The 24,239-nt window shown below is 41.2% G+C and overlaps 1 protein-coding gene across 1 annotated transcript in view; it reads left to right on the top strand.

Moving 5' to 3' along the window:
• The window catches only part of LOC146304587 (striated muscle preferentially expressed protein kinase-like), a 71,017-nt gene that overhangs the window by 32,251 nt on the left and 14,527 nt on the right, over positions 1 to 24,239 (top strand). Inside the window, exons 6-30 of the mRNA XM_084714155.1 lie at positions 1,340 to 1,490; positions 2,690 to 3,529; positions 3,726 to 4,162; positions 6,243 to 6,389; positions 7,011 to 7,193; positions 9,371 to 9,534; positions 10,477 to 10,565; positions 10,735 to 10,910; positions 11,006 to 11,192; positions 11,429 to 11,502; positions 12,507 to 12,665; positions 12,769 to 12,958; positions 13,190 to 13,419; positions 13,509 to 13,628; positions 14,040 to 14,144; positions 14,471 to 14,677; positions 14,770 to 14,893; positions 16,815 to 16,987; positions 17,423 to 17,535; positions 17,724 to 17,892; positions 19,011 to 19,110; positions 21,488 to 21,688; positions 22,692 to 22,749; positions 22,831 to 22,908; positions 23,926 to 24,098. Of these exons, the coding sequence (XP_084570281.1) occupies positions 1,340 to 1,490; positions 2,690 to 3,529; positions 3,726 to 4,162; positions 6,243 to 6,389; positions 7,011 to 7,193; positions 9,371 to 9,534; positions 10,477 to 10,565; positions 10,735 to 10,910; positions 11,006 to 11,192; positions 11,429 to 11,502; positions 12,507 to 12,665; positions 12,769 to 12,958; positions 13,190 to 13,419; positions 13,509 to 13,628; positions 14,040 to 14,144; positions 14,471 to 14,677; positions 14,770 to 14,893; positions 16,815 to 16,987; positions 17,423 to 17,535; positions 17,724 to 17,892; positions 19,011 to 19,110; positions 21,488 to 21,688; positions 22,692 to 22,749; positions 22,831 to 22,908; positions 23,926 to 24,098 (4,648 nt within the window). The remainder of the gene's footprint in view (positions 1 to 1,339; positions 1,491 to 2,689; positions 3,530 to 3,725; positions 4,163 to 6,242; positions 6,390 to 7,010; positions 7,194 to 9,370; positions 9,535 to 10,476; positions 10,566 to 10,734; positions 10,911 to 11,005; positions 11,193 to 11,428; positions 11,503 to 12,506; positions 12,666 to 12,768; positions 12,959 to 13,189; positions 13,420 to 13,508; positions 13,629 to 14,039; positions 14,145 to 14,470; positions 14,678 to 14,769; positions 14,894 to 16,814; positions 16,988 to 17,422; positions 17,536 to 17,723; positions 17,893 to 19,010; positions 19,111 to 21,487; positions 21,689 to 22,691; positions 22,750 to 22,830; positions 22,909 to 23,925; positions 24,099 to 24,239) is intronic.

Raw genomic sequence — 24,239 nt, 5'->3', positions numbered from 1 at the left:
CTTTCTCGTACCATCTGTCTCCTTCAAAGGAAAAGTGATGTTCTGTAAGACCAGAACCGATAATGAAGTCCTCCATGTGTAGTCAAAGGCTGGTATAGCATTATTCTTCTGTGCCATAGAGCTCCATTGTTGTCTAAAAACTATTCAAAACACATCAATGAGCCACACTGTTGCACTGGGTGTTCCTTAATTACAATGAACACAGGCACTGTAGTTTATTTTCAGTCAATCCCACATACACCATCCTGCTGCTGTAAATACTCATTAACAAAAGCAAACAAATGCACTAACCTGTTAGAGTAATGTTTAATAAAAAAAAACTACAGCAGCTGTTCTTAAAGTATTACATCTGCAGAAGGAACCAGAGATCTGGGGTCTGTGAGGAACAGACAAGGTAGCTGATACAGACAGAAAAGGTAAGATAAGATACATTTTCCCTGAGGGGAAATCTGGCTTGGGTAGTAGTGCTGCACACAGCTGCACTCGACTTAAATACAATGTGTAGCCAACAAAACAGTGCAGTGATACACCAAAGACACAACAATAAATACATACAATAAAAATAAAAAAAGCGATGTAAAATATTTTACATGTCGTGTGAGATAAAAGGTATAAATATGTGGATATTAAATAAGATAAGATACGGTAAGACAGGATATGATAAGATTCAAAAACAAAAGATACAATTAGATACAAAAATATAAGGCATGATAAGATACAGTGAGATAGGATAGAATAGAAGAAGAAGATACAGTTGGATAGAGAAAAATAAAATACGATCAGATGTAATAAGATTCAGAAACACATGATATGATAAGATGTGAAAATACAAGTTATGATAAGATACAGTAAGATAAGGTACACGATTAAGATATTTAGATATAAGATACGATAAGGTGTGAAAACATAAGATAAGCTGTGATAAGATAAGATAGATTAAGATGAGATATGAAAAGATACAGTAAGATATGGCAAGATAAGCTAAAATAAGAGCTACACTAAGATAAGATAGAATAAGATATAATAGGATACAGTAAGATAAGGTGAAATTTAAGATACAACAAGATACGCAAATATAACATACGATAAGATGCAAAAATGTAAGATAAGCTTCGATAAGATAAGATATGGACAGAAAAAATAGATCAAGATAAGATACATTCATTCATTGTCCATAACCGCTTATCCTTTAAGGCTCGCAGGGGGCTGGAGCCTCTTCCAACTGACCATCGCAGTTCATCGCAGGACACATAGAGACATTCAAACATGCTTTTCTTACAGCTGTAACAGATGTGAAAGCTGAATTATAACCAGGTCTTCTCTCTCCATCTTTCTGCAGGTGAGGGAGGAGGGATGATGGACTATAACCCAGATGCTTCAGATCGCAGGGCGACTCTCCCCGGGGCCTATGACCCTGTGGTGGAGCGAGAGCTCCGTGCTCTGGGCTCCCGCCCTCCGGGACCGCACTTGGACCCCACAAACCCAGCCAGGCAAGCCTTTGGGGGGGCTCCCGCCGAGGGGGCCCCGCCTGTCCGTCACCTGGGTGTGGAACCGCTGATCCGAGCGTCTCACGCTAACCTGGCCCGGCCCGTTCAGGGGTCAGAGGAAAGTGTTTCTGTAGGCAGCGACTACTATGGGAGCATGTTCAGCCTCTACAGAGGGAGAACATTTTCTATGCCGTTATAGCACATGGCATCTTATTTTTAGGATTCCACTATAAAACAAGAAAGACTGGCCACAAACCCCCAAATTGCAAAGAAAACTGACACAAAAGACAAGACATTATATCCTCCATTGACCCAACACGCAAAAATTGTACTCCACGTGTTATAAGTTACAAAAGTGATTCATTTTTTTACTCTTATTTCATATATTCAAGCTTTTTTCATACAGTGTTGTTCCCATTTTTATGTTGATGTCACGCTTTCCTTTGACTCTGTTTTTCTTGCTGTGAGTGTGGTTTGGTTTCAATCTAACAATGATTACAAGTCTTACAATATATCATTGTTAACACTTCTTATAGCCATTATAGAAGACACAATGGTACAATCTGCTAATATGTATTATTCAGCACTTCTGAAAACTGTGATTACTCTTTTTACCCACTGCATGTTTTCTAAAGCAGCCCCTCACTTTTGGATTAACAAGCATATCTTTATAAATTTGCTGTGGCATGCATGGGTTGCTGGCTTTGATCCAAGCTAATATTAGCATGAATGTTTTCACAAATTAATGATCATGTGGTTCTTTTTAGGCATGATGTTTTTTGTATTTGAAGTTAAAGCAGGGGTATTTTTTCTGGCATTTTGTAAGAGCTCATGTTGTAAATTTGCAATTTTGTTGCTGCAACATGCCTAAAATTTCCAATTATTACTGTTTTTTAGAGTGTCTTCCACTTCACCACAGTTAGATTAAGTTATTTTCGAGAAATCTTACATGTGGGCATCGTTGTTTTATTTCTATTCCTTTCTCTGCCATTTCATTTTGCACTGTTTGATGTGTTGCTCTCTGAAAATGAGACACAAAGAGCACAGACGAAACACAAGGAACTCACTGGTGAATATGAAAAAAGACAAAATGACACAAATGGAGGTTCATCTGCTTCTTTATTACTCCTCCAACGCCTACAGCAACTGCATTAGAGCTCTAATTTCACACCTCCATTTCCCCTCAATCCTCACCCCTCTAGGACTCAAACTGCTGACGAATCACAGGCCCCTCATGCCCCCCTGTCTTCTCCCCAGCCACCTCCCAGCATGCACAAAAACAGCATCAGTGCCCCAAATCAAGACCTGGATCCAACCAAACCGTCAGATCCACAATCTTCTACGACCGACCAGGCATCAGGTGTTAACAGTGTTGTCATGACGCCCAAACTGGCTCGTGCCGGGCCCAAGATCTTCGACAAGGTCCGTGCTTTTGAGGAGCGAAGGGCGAGTGTGGATCTGCCCAGATCTGTATTTGGACGGGCAGCTTCCTTCGATTTAGACAACAGTGCAAAGAAGACAGGAGGCCCCGACAAAGATGCAGCCCAGAAAAGAGCAGCGTTCAAGCAGCGGGCCTCGTCTTTAGAGGACAAGACAAGCTATTCCCAGAGGGTCCAGAGCTATCAGAGCAAGTTCACCGAAGAGCTGCAGAGGATCAAGAAACTCGTGGGGAAACCGAGCCTGAAGAAGGCATACTCCACCGAGCAGCTGTCACAGAAAGAGAGGCTGACAACGGGGAAACTGGAGCCCATTCCTCCCCAGGTGGTTAAAAAGTTGGAGGAGAGGGAGCGGGCTGCGGAGGACAGGAAAGTAGTGGCGGTGGCGGCGGCGGTGAGTTCGCTCCAGGCCCAAGGCAGAGGTCGGGGCGATCAAAGCAACAAACCTGAAAAGGATGAGATGACACAGCCAGATTCACAGGGGAGACCAGTGGATGGCTCATCACGAGGATGCACAGGGAAAAGCTCTGTTACCATGGAGACGGCACCAGTTCACCAGTTACCAGGACAACCATTGCCAACAGCCACAAGGACAAGCCTCACCAGGTTTGGAGAAGATCTTTTACGGATGAATTTTTGTGAAAAAAAAATCATATGAATGTGTGTTTTGTGTGTTTGTCTTTCTAAGATTTGTTATTTGTCCTCAAATCTGGACACACAATTGAGATTCATTTTACACCACTTGAATATTTATTCCACATTTGTCAGTATTACATAACACTTTTCTTGTCTTTGCACACAGGGAAACCCAACAAAGCTCTCCGGCAGCTGACAAATACGCGCCAGTTGCCACGTCTCAAAAATCCTCCTTCAGAGATCTGGGGACGGACACAAAGATGGACAACAAAGCAGACCGTAGATCACCAAGCCCGCATGGGAAGAGAACGTCCCCAGTAACTGTGAGGGAACCAGGGTCCCAGTATCCGCCCAAGCCCCCCCGGCTCACCCCGTCACCCACTCCTTCCGTCAGCCCTCTCCTGAAAAGGAGGAAGGCGGAGGTGGGTCGGACGTCCCCAGCCTTGAAAGTGAACATCCCCACGATCCTGGTGGAGGATGAGCCCATGGAGACAGAGTGTGTCCCAGACAGGAGCAATGATGGAGCCAAGACCAGGAGGAAGGAGGGGAAAGCTCGCAAGAGCAAGAAAGGCCGCTCCGCTCAGCCCAGATCTCCAGAGGAAGGTAGGACATGTTTTATGATGATTGTTGGTAAGTGCGTTTGTAATCATCTTAATGAAGCCAAAACAAGCAGCAGCCACCACAGACGAACGCTAAAGCCAACGCTCAACTGCCAAACGATTCAGAAAACCTCGACGTCTCTCTAGATAAAAAGAACAAAATCAAAATATTTTCATCTTTCATTTTGGAGAAGTATATTTTGGGATGTGTTTGCATTGGTTGTCTCTCAAGCAGTGCCACACCACAGTGGCTGCTGCTCCCATGAGGCTCTGCTGCTACTTTGGCCTCAGAAATCTAAATTGTAGAAGCTGTGTCCATGGTTTTTCTAGATTTTGTAGCCCAATTTAATTTAGAGGAGAAATTTGTGATATATTTGCTGTAATTTATCATAAAATGACCATCATGTGTCATCAGAAATGAAGGAAACATGCCAAGTTGAAATTCCTTCTGTAGCTGCGGTGTTCTTTGAAATTTATATTCCAGACTGGAATAACTGTTTTAGGGTTCCTGTTTCACTTTAATTAGGGTTCAAATTAATGCTGAATGTTTGGCCAATTAGGAAGTCTGTTTGTGACTCGTGGAAATCATTAATAATCTTTTAGATGGAGTAGATGTTTATAACTGTTAAATTGAGCAAAATGTCAATGGAGTTTGGCAGGCAGTGAGACAGACAGTCACTGATCACCTTACAGTCTTGTCTTGCACTCCTGCAGTGGTCCTGCAGTCTGCCTGAGCTTCCTCAATTCTAGGGAGGAGGGGACACAGGCAAAACAACTCACTTCAACAATAAACTGTAGATTAAACAGAATTTCAATCTATTTAATATACAGTCTATGGCTCCAAGTCACTACAATTGCTACATATTGCTCCTTTAAGTATGTAAAGTAGCAATTAGGCTCTATAAGCCTGAGTGAGTGTTTCCCAAGGGTGGGATCATGATTATGATTAACTGATTAAGAAAAGCATTTGCTTTCTTCTCTTGCATAATACTTGATATATTTTTGTTACTTAAATTTTATTGCTTTTAAACAAGATTAGTGAAGTATACCACGCAACACAACACATACAGATTGATTTCACGGTAAGTAAGAGTTTAAATGGCTAGAATATGACAGATCTCATCATCAATACACCACATCAGTTGTCACGGCTGTTGAGTTTAGTTTGGTCCACCAAAAATGGACTTAAGCTACCAAAGTTAGGGACTTGCCGGCTCTTGGGACCAGTACTTAAAAGTATTAGTGTCTGTCCCTGCGACATACAAATACCATGTGAAATATTGCGGCCTCAATACAAAGATTTTTAGAAGGGTCTTTGTCATTTGTTTAATATGCAGTCCACCTTCCTCATGTTTCATTCAGCTCTGATTTTATAACTGTCAGATCATGTCAGAGTTTTTCCTTATCAAATATCTTCAACAATGTCCTGAGTGTAGGGGATCCTCTTTGCACCATTCCCTTCTGATCCCCTTATTAGCCACTGCTAATACACTGAATAGTTGAGGTTAGCCAGGACTGGTGTTAAGTCTTCACCTATTTTAAGATTATTTAAATTAAATACTTTGAGACAGTAGAAACCCTCTTTTGTGGTTTTGCTTATAGCTTACAGCTTATAGCTTATTAAAAATGTAATCTTTGTTGATGGATCTTTGGTGAATTTTCTACTTTTTAAAGGGTCGCAAGCCAAAAAGGTTGGGGACGACTGCTCTGACCTGTGTAAATTAAAATCCCTATAAATGTCAGTAAAGCACTTTTAGGAAAAAAAACAAGAGGATAAAAAAACAAGAATGAATAAACTCAATAGCACTAAAAAACAAAAAGCAACTACAGAGTGATCACTTCAAACACATTACAGAATACGGATCTTTAACCAAACAAAAAGTGGAACATGTATCTATTATTTTATCTATTATTGAAAGAGAATCCGATACACAGTTTTGCCGCTGGGCTCAGGCTCATTGATAGAACTCATTTCGCATGAGGACCCAAAAAAGAAACCAGCCCAGGACTAATTTGGGGGGATGACCCAGTTAGAAAAGCAGTCAAAGGAGAAGAGGCACATAAACCTGACCTGTTGTTTTCAGGGGACTTATCTGACGACTCCTACCTCTCTGCTGATGAGGAGCCGACAGAGGGCCCAAAGTTTGAGAGGCCTCTTGGGGATGTTACAGCATCCAGTGGCAGCGAGGTCACACTGAAATGCATCATCACCGGGAGCCCGCTCCCTACAGGTACAACTGAGAACATGCTGCAGATAGTATGGATTCAAAATGCTCATGTTTGGTTTTTAGGGGATTGTTGCAGCTTTTTTTCGTCAATGCACTTTATATATTTTTGTTGCATTTCTTTATTTTGACCATTTGACATTTATTTGTATTATTAAAATGCTACACTTCAAACTACAAAAATTCAGGTGACAGAATTTAAATGGAACATTTGTTTCACCAATAATGACTGAAAGACTGGAACTGAATACAGTAATTTAGCTAAAAAGGTTTTACTTGCTTAATGAAATTTTAAGGGAATTCTCTCTGCATTGTGACTTCAATATCGTGATAATATCGTATCATGGAGCCTCTTGTGATTTTCACCCCTATTCTTCACTGAAAAAATGCATCAAATAGTGACGTCTTGCAGCATAAAACATGACAGTTTTCATGTGGGAAGTTAAAATCCAAATCTTCTTGAAAATCAAGTTGTTTTTCAATCATAATCTGCAAAAACCAAAAGCAAAGGGCTCTGTTCATTACACATCTTTGTAAGGTGGATTGTGCTATATCTGTTTTTTTTCTGTGGGCGGTTTTATTGGGTGTTTGTCATCTGTGTGAATGTGTTTCTCTCTGCCTCCTCAGTGACATGGAGGAAGAATAATGTGGAGATACGCGGCGATGCCTTCCATGTGGTTAAGGCTGAGGGTGACAAACACAGTCTGGTGATAAAGCAGATGAGGCCGAACAACGCGGGGTCATACTGCGTCACGGCTGTCAACTCAGCGGGCAGGGCGTCCTGCAGCGCCATGCTCTATATCCAATCAGGTGAGACGAGCCCGGAGATGGATGGATATCCCTGCATGCAGGGGGATTTTGCTGTTCGATTTGTTGTTACGGCGACACATTTACAAGCAAATTGAAATAAATGAAGACCGAGACGTCGAGGCACATGAAAACGATGAGCATGTTGACTCACACGCAAACTCGCTTTAATCCACTGCCAGCCCTCCTCCGCCTGACATTCTGTCTTAATGACTACAAAGGCCTGCTGGAGCTCAGCATCCCGACCGGGGCTCCTCGCAGCGATAGTTGCCATGGCAACCCATTAATTCTTAAAGGCACTGAGCGGATTCAAAACGCCAGGCCTGCCCCGTCACACAAAGGTCTCCTGAGTCTTAAAGGCAGGCATGGCATTCAGAATCGGGAGTAAACAAAATAAATATTCCTTTTGGAACAGATTTCTCCTCTAAATGCGCCTGCGGTGCCGTGGTGGATCTGTGTTTACATTGTGCGGCGTGTGTGAAAAGCTTGTACCTCTCACCAGAGTGTTGATTCAGCCAGTGTGAATGCAACCTGCACTTTTGTCAACAAATGTGAGCACTCACTCTGGTCCTGTCTCAGCGGCAGCACGAGGGCCTGTGTTGCCATATTAGGCCAGCAGAGTCTAACTTTGCAGGAGTATTTTTAGCCGCCCTCTTGTTCTGCTCGGGTAATTGCAGTCTGCTTTATGTCCCTGTGCGAGATTACTGCTGCAATCACAGAGTTTTTCATCTCTGTAGATTTCACGCTTGCAGGGCTGTTGGAGTTGGAGTTGTCAAAATGTGGTGGGAGATTATGTGAGTCATTGTAGCTGCTGGTTTAGCTGGGAGAACAGAGTGGATTTTTGGCAGGGTACGCCAAACTAGAGGGAGAGCATGATTTGTCGGCTACAAAAGGATGTCAGAGCTCAGTTTGGTGGAGGAGATTAACACTGTATTCTTGTAATTTCTGCACAAAACATCAAATAAGGTATTCATTTCACTGTATCATCAAACTTCACTGAAACTAAACAATATTCATCCCTTCAAACACTAAAAGTGATGTCAGGAAGGTTAGAGAATATGGACGTGACAGTGACGGGAAGCAGAGGGGAGAATAGAGGATGAGACTGAGAAGAAAGGTTAGCTGGCTCGGACTGTGCAGGAGTTGTGTAAGAGTTGGCAGGTTTGCGTAAATACTCCCGGGAGTTATCCCCTGGTGCACAGACGCTGCTCAGAGATGTGACTCTAGGTAGGTTATTTTATTATTATTCCTTTTTATTGCTCGCGTGAAGACAGGATATCTGCATAAATGTTGTTTTTCTGCAAGTCACATGTCAGTTTTTGCATAGATACTGTAGGTTTTTATGTTTGTAGCATCTGTGTATGTGGACGAGCCTGTCTTTGACTTCTTTTACTTGCAATATTTAGCAGACGACCCTTTCTCTTTCTTTTTAGGCTGTTCAGTTAGTTTAAAACCATGCACTTTTATCCATCCACTCTGCTTTTGTTTTCTCCTCAAAGGAGGACGTGTCTTAATTCTGTTCCACTGATGGATATTATTCATTTTCCGTCTTATCTGCTCATGTCAGATGTCTGAGTTTTAGGTTTTGCAGAGAAAGTGGGAAAGCGGAGGCAGAAAGAGGAGTCTAAAGAGAGGTTCTGCAGGGTGGCGGCGTTTTGTATTTCTCTATCCAGCGGTGAATTAATTCTGACTTTAGTCGAAGCTGCCAGGAGTCCAGACACAGCGTCTGCTCTGGAGCTCCATGGGAATAAGCGAATGATTGGGTCAGGGATTAAGGGATTAATTCATTATCTGTTCAGTTACGGTCACTTCAGAGAGGTCCCTGCGCTCCGTGTGTGTGCCCGTGTGTGTGTATATGTGGGTGCACGCGCGTGGCCCACTCATGTCGAACTCTCCGCTCTATGTTGCCAACTGCTCATCTTGGCAAAGATAGTAATCTCCAGAAAAGCAAGCAAAGACTGTAAACATCAGAGCCCTGACAGATTGTTCCCATCTAAAGGTTTTACGAGCCACCCTGGTGCCATGTTAACCATATTTCAAAGAGATTTGCGCTTAATTACACAAATTAAGAAGTGTGCAAATCAGAGTTGACTTCTTCGTGAACCCAAGTGGAAGGGAAATAGATGCAGCTCATGTGTGCCCATGCTTATGTCCAGTTATCTCTCTTCCTTTTCTTGCAGAGCCAACCCACACGCAATGTGGGAAAACAGCCGGGGCCTTGGAAGTCAGCAGCCCGACCCAGTCAGACGAGGAGTATCTGAGCCCCCAGGAGGAGGCGATGGAGGTCGGGGACTCGCCTGCTCCGAGCAAAAGTGTACGCTTCAAAGAGCCTCCCTCGTTTCAGGTAGGAGAGTCTCAGAAGAAAAATCTAGATATGTTTTTCGCTGATACTGCAATGATGATATGATTTGGACATTAGAGGGAATGATCATTCTTTAACCGTTATTCTCATTTTAATCAAAAAACATTATAATGATCGTGGTGTGATTTTTGCAGGGATCTGTACCAAATAAAGAAGTTTTCAAAAGTCTGTCAAATATGATGTATAGACCCCCATTTTTGGGCCAGCATCATGATTACAGTGTTAGCTGGAGGCAAAATGAAAGAAAAACTGGAGCCAAACACAGAGTAGAAGGCCACATAACCAAGCTAAAATGTCATCTTGCTGTGTTGTTGGTGCCAGAATCGAAGTGGTAATGGCTCAGGATTGAATTTGTACCAGCTTGTACCAGCTGCCACTGCCAGACAAAAAAAAAAAAAAAAATTGAGACAACTGTGGTTAAACAAGATAAGACGAAAGTTGTGAGATCACACCACATATTGCCAGAAAGGGAGGTCCAATTTTGGGTGCCGCAGTGATCAAAAATTCATGTTTTTTGCATAACTTATATTTTAATGTTGTCATTTTTCATTCATTTATTTATTCTCACGGACAACATCACTGTAAATGTGAAAAGTTATGTTTTAACTATTCAATTTAATTGGTCTTTAAGCAATAAATGAAATTCAACATATAACGCTAGAGACGCAGAAGGAAAAACAGCTAAAAAACATGAAAAAAATCTGAATATGAATATGCTGGAAATATACCTGCAATCCAATTACACTTCCAATTATTTTCTTGATTAAAAAATTAATTGTTTTGTCCAACGAAACGCCAGCTTCAGTAGATCACTCAATTACTGAACAGCTGTAGAAACATGTTTCAGTTCTAATTTAAATAAAGTTTAGGCTGCTACCCTCAATCATGGAAAGCCTTTATACATAATGTTGTGATTCTTTACAGGTGGCACCATGTGACCAGGGTGTAACTGAGGGCCAGGATGTCGTCATCTCAGCGACGGTCAGCGGGCAGCCCAAACCCATGGTTTACTGGTGAGACACTGCTCCTGAAAGCTTTATTGCAGACTTCACAGACACCTGAATCTATTACCTCAACACAAGGTCACTTGTTTCCCTGTCAGACACACACACACAGACACACACACACACACACATCCCTCTGAGTCTAAATGACTGTGACAGCCACTTTCTATTGACCCAGGTTGAAGGACAGAGTCGCCGTGAAGACAGCGGGACGCTTCACTGTGCGGGAGACAGACGACAGCACCAGCGAAATGAGGATCAGCTGCGCTCAGAGGTCAGACGCAGGGCCGTACGTCTGCAAGATCATCAACGAGTACGGAAGCAAGCAGGCGGAGTGCAGAGTGGAGGTCAAAGGTGAGCGATGGAGAATTAAATCTGTCTGGTTTGATCGCCTTGTAACAAATATCTTGCGATATTTCTTTGCTGTTTTTGCCTGTGTTTTTTGGCAGCGGCTGGAGCGCAGATGGCGCTGAAGATCACCAGGGATGTGAAAGATGTGGCGGTGAAGGCTGGAGAGTCGGCCATGTTCGAGTGTCACATCGCAGGGCCTCCTGACGTTGATGTGGACTGGCTGTCCAATGGGAAGCTGATCCAGCCGGCGCTGCTCAACTGCAAAATGCACTTTGATGGCAGGAGGTGGGCTTTTGTCTTCTTTTCTGCTTTATATTATTAGTTTTGTCTTGTTAAACAGTGCAAATAAGGATTTTTTCGAGTGTGTCCAGGCTGTGAAAATGTTTGTCTATTAGCCTTGGATCTCCAGAATCCATTGTTCTGACTTGCTTTACTGCCAGTGAAACAGTAATTACACCAGACAATCTGTCAGTCTTTAACGTGAATTGTTTTTTTCAAGCCTGATTTGTTTTATCTTACAGGTGCCGTCTGCTGCTAAATTCAGTACACGAGGATGATAGTGGAACATACACATGCAAGCTGAGCACTGCCAAAGGTGAACTACAAACACTGTTTATCCCTGTTGTTTAAGAGAAGATGGAACTTACATATTGATATCTGTTCATATTACCTCTGCCAGTGATGGTATAGTAGTTTCTGTTTATGTTTGTTTTACTTTTTGTTGGATAAGTCAAAAAATATGCTGACGGATTTCAATTAAATACGGTGAAAAGTTTGGCAAGGGGCAAAAGATCAAGTAATTTCTTTTTTGGCACAGATCTGTAATCAATAACACCACCCTGAATGAACTCCTGTATTGAAGTGAATTAAAGGGTCTTATCCATAGCTGGATACACCCCCAGTTTGAAGAAGCAGCAAGAGCAATGCTGTTGAAAGCCAAGCGATGTACAGCTGTGGACAGGATCAGCAACAAAACGTATTTTAGTCACCTAAGTAGAACAAATATCACGTCAAGTGTTTGCTTGTCTTATGATATTTCTGCTGCCATCAGACAGTCTTTTCCTGATGGGAAACTGCTGTTATAGAAGCTAAATATTGCTCCCTTGAAAGCCACCAGACTCCATTGGTGAAATCACTCATTTTACCTCGCACAACACGGGAGTTCCTGATCTATTGTTGCCTTTGTCTGTTAGTTTGTTTGTATTTTTGTGTGATTTCAGTCTGTTAAAGGATTAGTTCGGAGTCACCAAACTCACACAATAACACAAGCAAACAACAAAACAGCAGACTAGCAACTCCTGTGTTCTGCAAGGTAAAATTAATCATTTTGTCAATGGAGTCTGGTTGAGAGAGATAGAGCAATGTTTGTCTTTTATAGTAGTTATGGCATGTCAACCATCATCTACTGTAGGTAATACACCGACTATCGAGAAGTATACAACTCCACATTTAACAATCTGAATGATCCCTTCAGTTAACTCCAATTCATGAGTTCATTCATGGTCACTAAAAGCAGTGATTAAAAATAAATAAATGACAGATTAGTGATGCTCAGAAAAGCCTCAGAAAACCTCATTGCATAGTGTTGTGTCACTGCAGAGGAATTGACCTCAAGCGCAAACCTGAGGGTCACCCCCACCAAGGAGCCTCTGTTCACCCGTAAGCTTGACATCCTGGAGGTCATTGAAGGTCGCACCGCCCGGTTTGACTGTAAGGTGAGCGGCTCACCTGCCCCACGAGTCACATGGATGCACTTTGGTAAGAATCTCCAGTTCTGCGTCTGATAATGTGCTTTTCTGGATGACTAAGAGCTATAAACTCCTCGGAGGTTTGATTATTTTTCACGCTAATGTTCTTTCAGAGACAAGAGTGGAGGAGAGTGATAATGTTCGCATCCTTCAAGAGGGCGGTCGTCACTCACTTGTCATCACCCACGTTAGCAGCGACACAGAGGGCTTCTACACAGCAGTCGCTCAAAACGTCCATGGAAAGTCTGAGTGCACAGCGGAGCTCTACATGCAAGAACCTCGAGCTGCCATCTCGTCTCATATGTAAGAGACGTAATTCATATGGAAAGCGTCTCTATCAGCCAGTGTGTCACTTTCAAGGCTTTGAAAATGAAACCAAGCTGTCAGTATAAAAGTCAGAGAAGACATTTTTATTTTCAAGGGCAAAGCAGAAAATATTCCATGAGTGAAGGCGCCTGACAAAAACAAAATAAACCCGTCAATCTTTCTGTGTACGTTCCCAGATTCTTAAAATCAACTCTTTCCTTCCCTCAGGTCCAAACTGGAGAAGATGCCATCCATCCCCGAGGAGCCTGAGGTGCTGGAGAGCGAGGTGGAGAAGAGGACCATGCCAGACTTTGTCAAACCTCTGGCTGACGTGGAGGTGATTGAAGGCAAAGAGGCGCTGTTGAAGTGCAAGGTGGCGGGGCTGCCCTACCCGACCATTGGCTGGTACCACAACGGCAAACGCATAGAGAGCAGCGAAGAACGCAAAATGACCCAGTGTAAGAAAAACAGCTCGATAACAAACACAAATCAGACGTGTTTTTGTTGATGGGGAGGTAGTGAATAAACTTGTGCGTGTGTTCTTCAGATAGGGATGTCCACAGTCTGGTCATTCGGAGCGCTTGTCACGCTCATGGGGGCGTCTACAAGGCTGTCATCTCCAATAAAGTAGGCAAAGCTGCCTGCTATGCACATCTATATGTCACAGGTAGAGATTGATGCTTAAAGGGATAGTTTGGATGATTTAAAGTAGGGTTGTATGAGGTATTTTTCAATTGTCAGTGTACTACCTAGAGTAGATGTCCAACATATGCCCTATAGTAGTACTGCTGTGGACGGGGTCAGCAACAAAACCTTTTTTAGCCACAGAAAAAAAGGTCCACTGAAAAATGAACCAACATATTTTCTTGATTTTTGTGACCTCTGCGGACAAAAGCGATAATGTTTCCACAGTAATAACCACAAAATATAATGTCGAAAATTAATTTTGCATAAGTACCTCAAAGAACCCCACTTCACAAAAACAGGACTATCCCTTTAATGTTTGATGATATAGTTGAAAAATACAATAATTCCAGTGTAATATGTATAATTAATGTATTTACTCATTTGCAAACAGACATTGTTCCTGACCCTCCTGATGGTCCTCCAGTAATAGAGGCTATTACAGGGAAAACTATCAGCCTCAGCTGGAAGAAACCAAAGAGGCTCGACTCTTCGTTCGGTAGGTTCATTAGCTTTCTGTGATGCCACTTTTTTTTTTCTCAGCCTAAATAACACACTTTCTTTTTGCAATCTCGAGAAAAGCTTTATCAAATTAAATTTACATAAAACACTTGCAGGGAAACACTATTTATAGCAGGCTTGTCTCGGATGTTAGCTTTCTTTTCATTTCGGAGATGTCTTTAAACCCCTTTGGATTTCATATCTCATCAGCGCAGATTTGAAAACAAAACAAAATCCTTTTCTCTCTGCATCTTAAGCACCTCACTATGTCTTTTACTGCCATCCAGATAAAATAACTAAACACGTAAATGTACATGCTTACAGATTCTGGCTCCTTGCTATATGTGGTCCAACAACAGCCTCTGGGTTCTATCCAGTGGTCTGTTGTGGCGTCCAACCTGAGGGAGACCAACTACACCGTCACCTCCCTGTCCAAGGGAGTCCGCTATGCTTTCAGAGTCCTGACGTCCACAGGGAAGACGTCGAGCAAACCATCACCCTCGACTGACCTGGTCCAGCTGCTGGACAGAGGTATCACAGCTGAGGGATATTCAAATAAAATATGAGCTAACTGAGTGTCTGAAGATGTTTGATTCCATTTTTTTTATCCTTTACTCCCGTAGGACCCTATCTGAGGAAAGCACCAGTCATTCTGGACAAACCCGACGTTGTTTACGTGGTTGAGAACCAACCCGCAAGCGTCACCATCACACTGAACCACGTGCATGCAGTTGTCACCTGGAAAAGGTCAGTTCCTCTATCTCTAATGACACAATACAGGTTTGTATGCAAAGCAAAATGTGCAGAACAATGATGTGTGGACTGTAGCCAAAACCGTAGGCATCCAGTGGTCCTGATAATAAAAATTAACATTTTGAAGAATAGTGGATGAGTTGCAGGTGGGTGAAATAGGGTGAAGTGTCTCCTCATCACTCCTCATAACTTCACAGATTATTTAAATTTCCCTACAGTCATTTTTTCTTCTTTTTGTCTATATAAAAATGAAATTAGATTTGATTTAATTTTGTAACTTTGTTACCTAGATTGTTTAGCCTGTTTATACGTATTGATTGTGTTATAATATGTGCTAGTATTTATTTGGATGCATAGTTTTGATTGTGTATTTTGCCATGTTTTTAGTGTGATTCTGGTGTTTGTTTGTGTTTATTGATTTCTTTGTCTGCTAGTGAGTTATGTCTGTTTTTGTATTATATTTAAAAAAAAATCTCCCAAAACACAGCAGGAATAGTCAGGATCTATTTTTAATGCTTGTTCTGTGTTCTTCTACACATTCATAACATCACACAGGGTCATACAGTGAAAGTTTTTTGTTCTTCTGATAAATCCTGACCTCCATCAGAATTTATTTCAGGAGCTAAAACTTTTATTCTGTTGCTCTGCTGAGCTTTCCCTGGCCTGTCAAGTTTATAACTATACTTTAACAATAATAAAACACTACAATAATACACTACAAATTAATAATAATAAGCTATGAAAATGAAATAAAAACAAACAGCCCCAAAAATACACAAACTGGAGTTGAAATTCAGTGACTGTCTGCATAACTGCCTACCAGACTCCGTTATACAGGGACATGTAGAGGGGGAGTTAAATATCTACGTGGGTGCGGGGCTCTAAATCAGAAATTAATTTGTTCAGGTGGATGGCGGGTGGATAATTTAACATGCAATGTGATTCTGATTAACTCAGAGCTGGTCCACATATCACTAGTGCAGAGATTTTTCATGCAAAAATAATACAGTTGGTAAAAGACTGCAAGATAAGAAAACGCAAGATTGCGACTGTAATTCTGCACAAGCTGGTGCTGAAATGACTTGGACAGATACAGCGACTGATCAGTTTTGCATCACAGTTTTCATTTTCACTGCAAAAAAAAAAGTATTCAAATCTTGATGAAGTGCCTCTGTACCAAACAAACATGCAGCACTACACAAAGTACTTCATTATAATGATGTTTGTCACATATTGTCATTTATCAAACAACTGCACCTCTTTGATTTGGATATTACACTTGGCTATACTGCCTGAGTCCAGACCTTTGAATCCACCCACTCCACTGAGATAACTGATTCTCTGGAAATGGGGTGTAGCAAGTAGACAATTCAGTCTAATATCAGGCTAATTTCGATAATACTTAGCTAAATTTTGCAGCAGCCCTCATTCAAATACTGAGACTGTGCCTGATTTCTTGACAAATGAAGGCTACTTCACACAAAGACACTCCAACAGAAGGAGTCTCTCAGGAGCTGGAGCGCTGCTGGTTTTCATCCCGCTTCTATTCCCATCGGGGACTGTTTCAAAATTGGGATCGAACAAGTAAACAGATACAGTCTAGAGAAAAATAGCAGGAGTCTAGATCCAGAGGAGCAGGACTGAGAAGCACAACTGTGCAGGGGTTCACTTTGCTTTGATTTAACTTAATTTAATTTGGTGTTCAGGCACAGGTTCTCTGTGGAGCTCTGCAATCCCATGTCTGTCTTCAGGGTTTTTAAGATGCTGCTTGCTGCTTGGTTTTTTATATATTTTTGGGTGCTTTTGGACCATTATTTGAAGACAACGCATGTGCAAGATCATTTAAACATCATTATGACAACATTTGCTCTGTACTGTAGCTCTAACTGTGATGCATCGCTTCCATCTTCTCCAGGAGGGGGGTGGCGCTGGTCAACAGACCAGGGATGTATGAGATGAGCATGCCAGACGACGACCAGCACACCCTGAAGCTTCAGCGAGTCAGGAGCACAGACATCGGCCAGTTAGTGGTCACGGCCAGCAACCAGTTTGGCAGCGACCTCTGCACGCTTCAGCTGGCCATGGCAGGTCGGTTCAGTTCAGGCAGAGCACCGCATGTTAAATTTAGCATTTCAACTTGAATCCAAAGAAATTACTACTTAACTCCTGGCAGCAGTAAATGCCAACAAGCAGAAGCTGGTTGTAATTTAAATTGGTTTGCTATTTTGGAATTAAAGGATTATAAATTTAGACTAGCTTCTCTAAAAATTAAAATGAAGACTTTGCCTTCTTTGCCTCTGCATTGTTGGGATTTATTTTTTAAAATATGACACATCTGCAACCTCAGGGGGTTTTTGTGTGTCCAGAAGAACATAAAAATAAGAATATATCTTATAGCTAAGATTATAGCTTCAGAAAAACAGTCTATTTGTTTTCCTCATGAATGCAATTAGCTTCCATATTAATCCAATAAAAAGAGAATGAAATATCTTTTTGTTGCAATGTTTTGTTTTTTTTCCATAGTGCCTCCTAAGTTTGAAACCATCATGGAGGATGTGGATGTGCACATTGGGGAAACGTCCCGTCTGGCTGTTGTGGTTGAAGGGAAACCAGATCCTGATATTCTGTGGTATAAGGTAAGATGTTTGATAGTGAGGGAAATAGCATCTGTGATGTTTGTTGAAGCCAGAATATCAATTAAGTTATTTAAAGATGATTTAATATCAAATAAAGAGTTTTCTTGGTATTTGTTCTGCAGTGGTGCAGCACAACAGCCAGGTTGTGCAATCGAAAGCCATATTAATAGTTTATTGGTCTGTTGCAGGATGATGTGCTTCTCTCTGAGAGCAGCCACTTCACATTTGTGTACGATGACCCCGAATACTCCCTCGTTGTCCTCAACGCCCGACCCGAACACTCTGGTGTTTACACCTGCACTGCGAAGAACCTGGCCGGCTCCAACTCCTGCAAGGCTGAACTCACAGTTCACACAGGTCTGCTGCTCTACAACACATCCACAACACTGTGTGCACACATACTTCTCATGTACACAGATTCATTCACCTTCAAACATGGTGTCACATTAGTCATGTAGAGATCAACGTGGCTAAAACAAAAGAACTAATTACTTGCGCAAAACAAGGTCTAAAAACAGTCCCAGTTTCATTTGATGGTCAACATGTTCAAACTGGAAAACTTTAAATACCTTGGCACATTTCTAGACTGCCAGCTGAGCTTCTCTGCAAACACAGAATCTATTTCTAAGAGATGATCAAAGCGACTTTATCTTCTCGGGAAACTCTGTGGCGTCAGTCAGCAGATTTTAGAGCTTATTTACAAAACTGCTTAGTAGGGTCAGCTAAATTCTAAACTTAAGAATAAACTCTCTAGGACCGTGTCAGTAGCAAGAAAAATAATTGTTAAACCCCAGAAGCTTTTGAAACTCAAACTAATATACTTTTGCCATACTCAACAAAATGCGGCTTTTATATGTTTGGACACAACCTCAGCAACTTCACTTCAAATTGGTCTTTGCTACCCCTGATGAAAATGAGTCAGTGAGCATCGTTGAGTCTGTCTGCAAGCGGAGAATTTCAGTTGTATATGAAGAGGAGCTTTTAAATTAGTATGAGACAATTAGAAAAAAATAATTTTGCAGGCTGGATTATATTATATATTGGTTGTCAGGCCGGCAGGAAAAGTAGTTTGAGAGCCCTGCCATAAAAAGTGTATTCTGTGACACAACAAAATAAGCAAGAAACAACAGACTATATGATAAAACAATAGATGTTTGTCACACAATATATACTGTCATTGTTACACAGCATCTTTTCCTGATAAATCGGTTTTGTATTGAGATCAGTAAAATGTGATAAAAATGGTTTACCAGCATGCCTCCCTTTAGTTTAGGTTCTATCCATTTATTGATGCAGTACTTATCAGTATAAGCTAGTTGTTTTTTTGAAACTGCACCTCTAAATCTACACCATATGGGCGGGACCACAAGGTGTTTTGAGACTACAATATGAAACCATCTGTCACTGTGCTGGCACACATGAACAGCTAAACACACACACACACATAAAAATGCCTATGTTGGTGCTCCCTGCAGAGCGAAAGGAAGCAGCAGAGCCAATGGAGGACGAGGGAACCATTCTGAGGAAGATGAGGCGTTTGACGGATTACTATGATACCCACAAAGAGATAGGGAGGTGAGTGCGCACCACCGGCCCCCACGCTCACGCCGTCTCGCATCCCTTCACACGAGTGCACTGGCGTTAATGGCTGTTCGAGCGCTGAGGGTCGGGGCCGTGGGAGGGCGGGGAGTCGCACCTGCTTAACAACAGCAGACAGCAGAAATGAGAGATGAGTCACCGGCCTGAGTGGAGTGAATGCATTAGCCGACAGATGATTCGCTTTGGAGACAGACATTTACTGTGAATTGTAGAGCAATCGGAACGGCAAGGTAGGCAGACGGGAAAATCTGCTCTCGAACAGCGGATGCCTTTTGGTTGTTAAACAGAGCAGAAAACTCAAATGGAATTCAGATTTATTCGCCCAAACCGCACAGAAAAACACCCAGGGAGAATGAAAGTTAATCACACAATGTCATGCCATGTCTTTGTCTCCTCATTCTCCTGTGGGAGTGTGGAAGCCCATTTCTGCCAATAAAACAAAAAATATCCTCATGTAAATCATAAGGATGAGATGGAAAGTGGATATCAGATATTAGAGTTTGCTGTAAAATAAAAAAAAGTCATTAACATGAGTTATAAAGTAATAATTTGTAGCTCATCATATCAATTTTTCTCATGATTTTAACTTTTTACCTTATCATTTTAACTTTTTATTTCATAATTATGACTTCCTCTCATAATTATGACTTAACATGGGGATATTCTTATTATTTACTAGCATGAATGGGCTTCGATAGCAGAAGTGCCACTTTTTGCAGATAAAGGGCAAAACTATCAGGAAAATCACTGGTTAAATCTTGTAGCTTTAGCTCTTTGTCGCCCTAAAATATGTAAATCTTTGGTTACCACAATGTGCCATGAACTATTATTTCATATACTATCATAATAATATTCCTTTCATTTTAATTTAATTCTTTATTTTCCATCACCTCAGTGTAAACTTCCAACACAACAACAGACCTTCTTCTCAGCAGTCATATTGATGGACACAGGTGTTACTGATGTTACTAATTACGGTCCTGGTCCACGGAGACGGAGCATAATTAATTCCTGCCCACACCGGTGGGAGAACAATTCATCTCTCTCCTCTGACTTGTATTGTGTGAACGTGCCTCCTTGTCATTTATGTCTGTAAACAAACAAACATAATACGTAAAACCTGCTGTGTGAAAAAAAAAAAAAACTGAGCCTTAAAAGATGTCAGACGTCAGCGGGATGAATGGTTCTGTTAAATTATGATCTTACTTGGTGATTCAATCAAACAGTTGTAAATATAGAAGTATTTTACTGAGGTAAGGAGGCAAGACTCTGAGACAGACTGCCAATATTGAGTTAGTCGTAACCTATACTGTCTGGTAAATAAAAGGCTCTAAGATAATCCTTTGACACACTAGCCACAGGCATTTTTTTTAGTATTTCAGCCCTTGTGGCACCAAGTGTTTTCCCTCCAGAGGATGTGGTTTTCAGAGTTTGCAGTGGTTGTCTTGATTTAGTGCAGCAGTCAGCGCCTTTCCAGTGAGACATCATACAAATTAGTATCGTAGGTAACATTTATTTCATATCAAAACGTCTTCTGTGAAAAAGGTCTTCCTCGGACATTCCTTGATTCTGATTGGTTGACAGGTGCACATTCTTCCCAGATACAGCCTCTGTTTTCTTCTTGTTGGAGTAGTAATGTGACAAAAATAGTCACTCACTTACAATTAGTTTATATTTAAAGACATAAAAACATAACTCACCCTGAAAATCTTATTTTAAGTCTTATTTTACTCTACAGGTGCAACACAGAGAACTTAAAAAAATATATTTGCCAAAAATAGTGGGAAAATTATAAATTATTTATGTATTTATTTCCTTTTTTTCTTAAACATCCTGCACCACAGTACCAAATATACTTTCACTATGCTGGTGTGCAGGTAACAGAGAAAGCCAGACACAGGTCATAACAACCACACTTCAACGTGTCCGGCTGGTAGAACAGATTTGTCCCCAAGAAGACAAAAACACGTCTCAATTGCCCTTACCACTCAGATGCAAAATAGGGAAGCCAGCAGACTGTCCAAAAATGGCAATATATGATTTTAATAAAATAATCTGAGCTCAGAGGTCAATTTATTAGCTTTTCTGAGCCTCCAGTTGCAGTTTTGCTGTGGGTTTTGTGAGTTGACATTTATTTTGAGAGACATACTGTTCATAAAGGTCAAGAACGAATCTCCACGCTCCAACAACACTTACATTTTGTTTGGTTCCATGTAATGAGGTCCCCCCGCCTGGTATGATTATGAAAAAAAAAGAGGCAGCCTTGACAATTTTTCTTATCTAGTATGAAATGGAAGACTTGTAATTATTTATTAGTTATTAAACCCAAAAATGTTGCCACTGTTTGTTTCAGGGGGGCCTTCTCCTATGTGAAGAGGGTGACTCAGAAAAAGGGAAAGGCCGAGTTCGCCGCCAAGTTCATTTCTGCGCGAGGAAAGAGGAAAGCCTTGGCTCTCAGAGAGATGGACCTGCTGTCTGAGCTGGACAACGAGAGGATCCTCTACTTCCATGATGCCTTTGAGAAGAAGAACGTGGTGGTGATCATCACAGAGCTGTATCCTTTCCTGTTTCCTTTATTATGGGTTCTATTTGTGAGCTGTTATTATCATTTGACACAGACTTTCTAACTAATAAACATGACTTTTTATTTCATAATTTTGACACTAACTTAGAATTAAGGCCTTTTAACTCATAATAGTGACTTTCTAACTCCTAATCTTGGGTTTTTCTTTCAGAATTTTTACTTTATCTCAGAATTTTAACTTTTTATCACTTTTTATTTATTTTTATCACATAATTATGACTTTCTAACTCATAATTTCAACTTTTTAAGTCATTATTACTACTTTTTTAACATAATATCAACTTTTTATCTCAAACTCATGACTTTGTAACTTATAATTTTAACTTTATTAACCTATCATGGAGTTATTTTTTATATTAACTGTTTGAAATGGGTTCCCGTAGTAGGAGTGTTACCTTTTACAAAGAATAATTTATTATTAAATGGGAGGAAAAGAGGAACTATGAGTAATTCCTTGGTTAAAACTTTAGGTGACTCTACAAGATAAATCAGAGTACTGTCTGTTCCTACTCTTGAAGAACCTTTAGGGCTCTTTTATTACATCCGCCATGGTTTTAGAACACCCTCAGTCCTTGCAGTAACCTGTTCTCATCCTTTGACACAGACTTGGAACGACAGAAGGACTCGTTACAAACATGTTCATATCTCTGATTCGAAAAGGCAGTACCTTTCCTGCAGTGCTGTTTCAAATTTTATCTGCCTCATTGCAGAACAAAAGTGCACTTAAATGCATCTCAAGGACACTAAAGATTCAAAGCATTAATCCTAATGTCTTCTGCAGTCCCCTGGAGGCATGAATGAAGCACAGCACAGCTTTTTCTCTCTGACTCATCGGCGATGAGTTGAATTAGCAAGAGACAGGATGTGTGGGAGTTTTGCTCATTTATAATTCATTTCTCATGCACCTACCACTTGGACCGCGCAGTCAAGTCGCAGCTCCTCTCTCTTTTTCTTCCTCAACTGTTGTATGAAGATGTCACGAGGAGCTGCTGGAAAGAATGGCCAAAAAAACAACAGTCAAGGAGCTGGAGGTTTGTGTGCTTCTGCTGACTGCACTGCGCTATCATTATGTAACATGACTGTTAAGTTCACTCCCTTGTGTTTCTCCACAGATCCGCGGGAGTGTTCAGCAGGTTTTGGAAGGTCTTCGTTATCTACATGACAAAAACATTGCCCACCTCGATATTAAGGTAACTGTCTGGTGCTGCATCAGATTTGTTTGACTGGTTAGTAGCATACATAGTGACACCATGCAGTACAAGGCACTTCACCCTTCTAACCCAGACAGCCACAACTGATCGAGTCATTTTTCCAGCAAAACGTCAAGCATCTGCTGGTTTACGCTTCTTAAATGCTCAGGATTTGGTGCCCCTCTTTGTCTTTAATGACAAATGAAGAGTCATTGGGCTTCAGAACGCCACATGAACTACAGAAGCAATCCGAAAGCACTGGGAAATTGTGCTAAACATTTTTCACAAGCATTCGCATCCTATAGACTAAACAGCCGACTGTTCAAGCAATCAGCAGATCAGTCAATAAATAAAATAACAACCTATCCATCCATCAATATCATCCCCCTGCTACCCAGGAATTCCCTGACTTTTACGGACATAAACCAGCAGCATTCAGATGCAAAGGATTTAAAAATCTCCTCCATCATCCATGATAATAGTCACAGAAACAACCAATAATACACATAAAGAACACATGCACATAAGATATATGTGTATCATTCTAAACAGCAGGCGAATACACAGCTGAGACAAACAGTTAATCCCAAATATTTGTAATGAAACACAAATTTTCTCTCGTAGCTTGGACCAGCAAATAATATTTTGTGTCCTGGCATAATGTAATGGTGCAAAGCTCTAGCTTAACCAGCTAACAGGAGGCATCTATAATGTGTATTTAATTCAAAAGAAGCGGTGTCTTTAAGTAAAAGCACACACTGTGAGTGAGGGATGGCTTTCCCCATAATATCAGTCATAATACTTGAGACATTTTCCTAAAATGTATTTAAATTTATGCCAGTGGTGTCGTCTGGACAACAGGCGCAATATTAATTAGTTCTGAGTTCCATTTGTTGTAATCTCTGAGGTATTAGGTGAAACTTATGAATAAATTTAAAGTGAATCAATAGATTTGATCAAGATTGATGTTTTCTTTTATAAGTACCTGAACTGTTGTTTTTCTTACACCCCATCTAGCCTGAAAATATCTTGATGGCGAGTCCCGGGAGTGACCAGATCCGCATTTGTGACTTCGGTAACGCCATCAAACTGGAGACTTCTGAGGAGTACTACTGCAAATACGGCACGCCAGAGTATGCCGCTCCGGAGATTGTTAACCAAACTCCCGTCTCCACGGCAACAGACATATGGTGAGCCACCTGTTCTCCGGCGTGGAGAAGTGATTACACGCTGCAGGCTGCTACCTTGTTATCGGCAAGAAAATAAAATCTCGTCTCTTGTGTGCTTTCGTTTTGTTCTCAAATATCCACTTGTCATTCATCTGTGCTGCT

Source organism: Lutjanus erythropterus, chromosome 24 (assembly GCF_056507025.1).
Source record: "Lutjanus erythropterus isolate fLutEry1 chromosome 24, fLutEry1.hap2, whole genome shotgun sequence".
NCBI lineage: Eukaryota > Metazoa > Chordata > Actinopteri > Lutjaniformes > Lutjanidae > Lutjanus > Lutjanus erythropterus.
The sequence above is the reverse complement of the archived record's forward strand: the minus strand, read 5'-3'. Positions and strand labels throughout refer to the sequence as shown.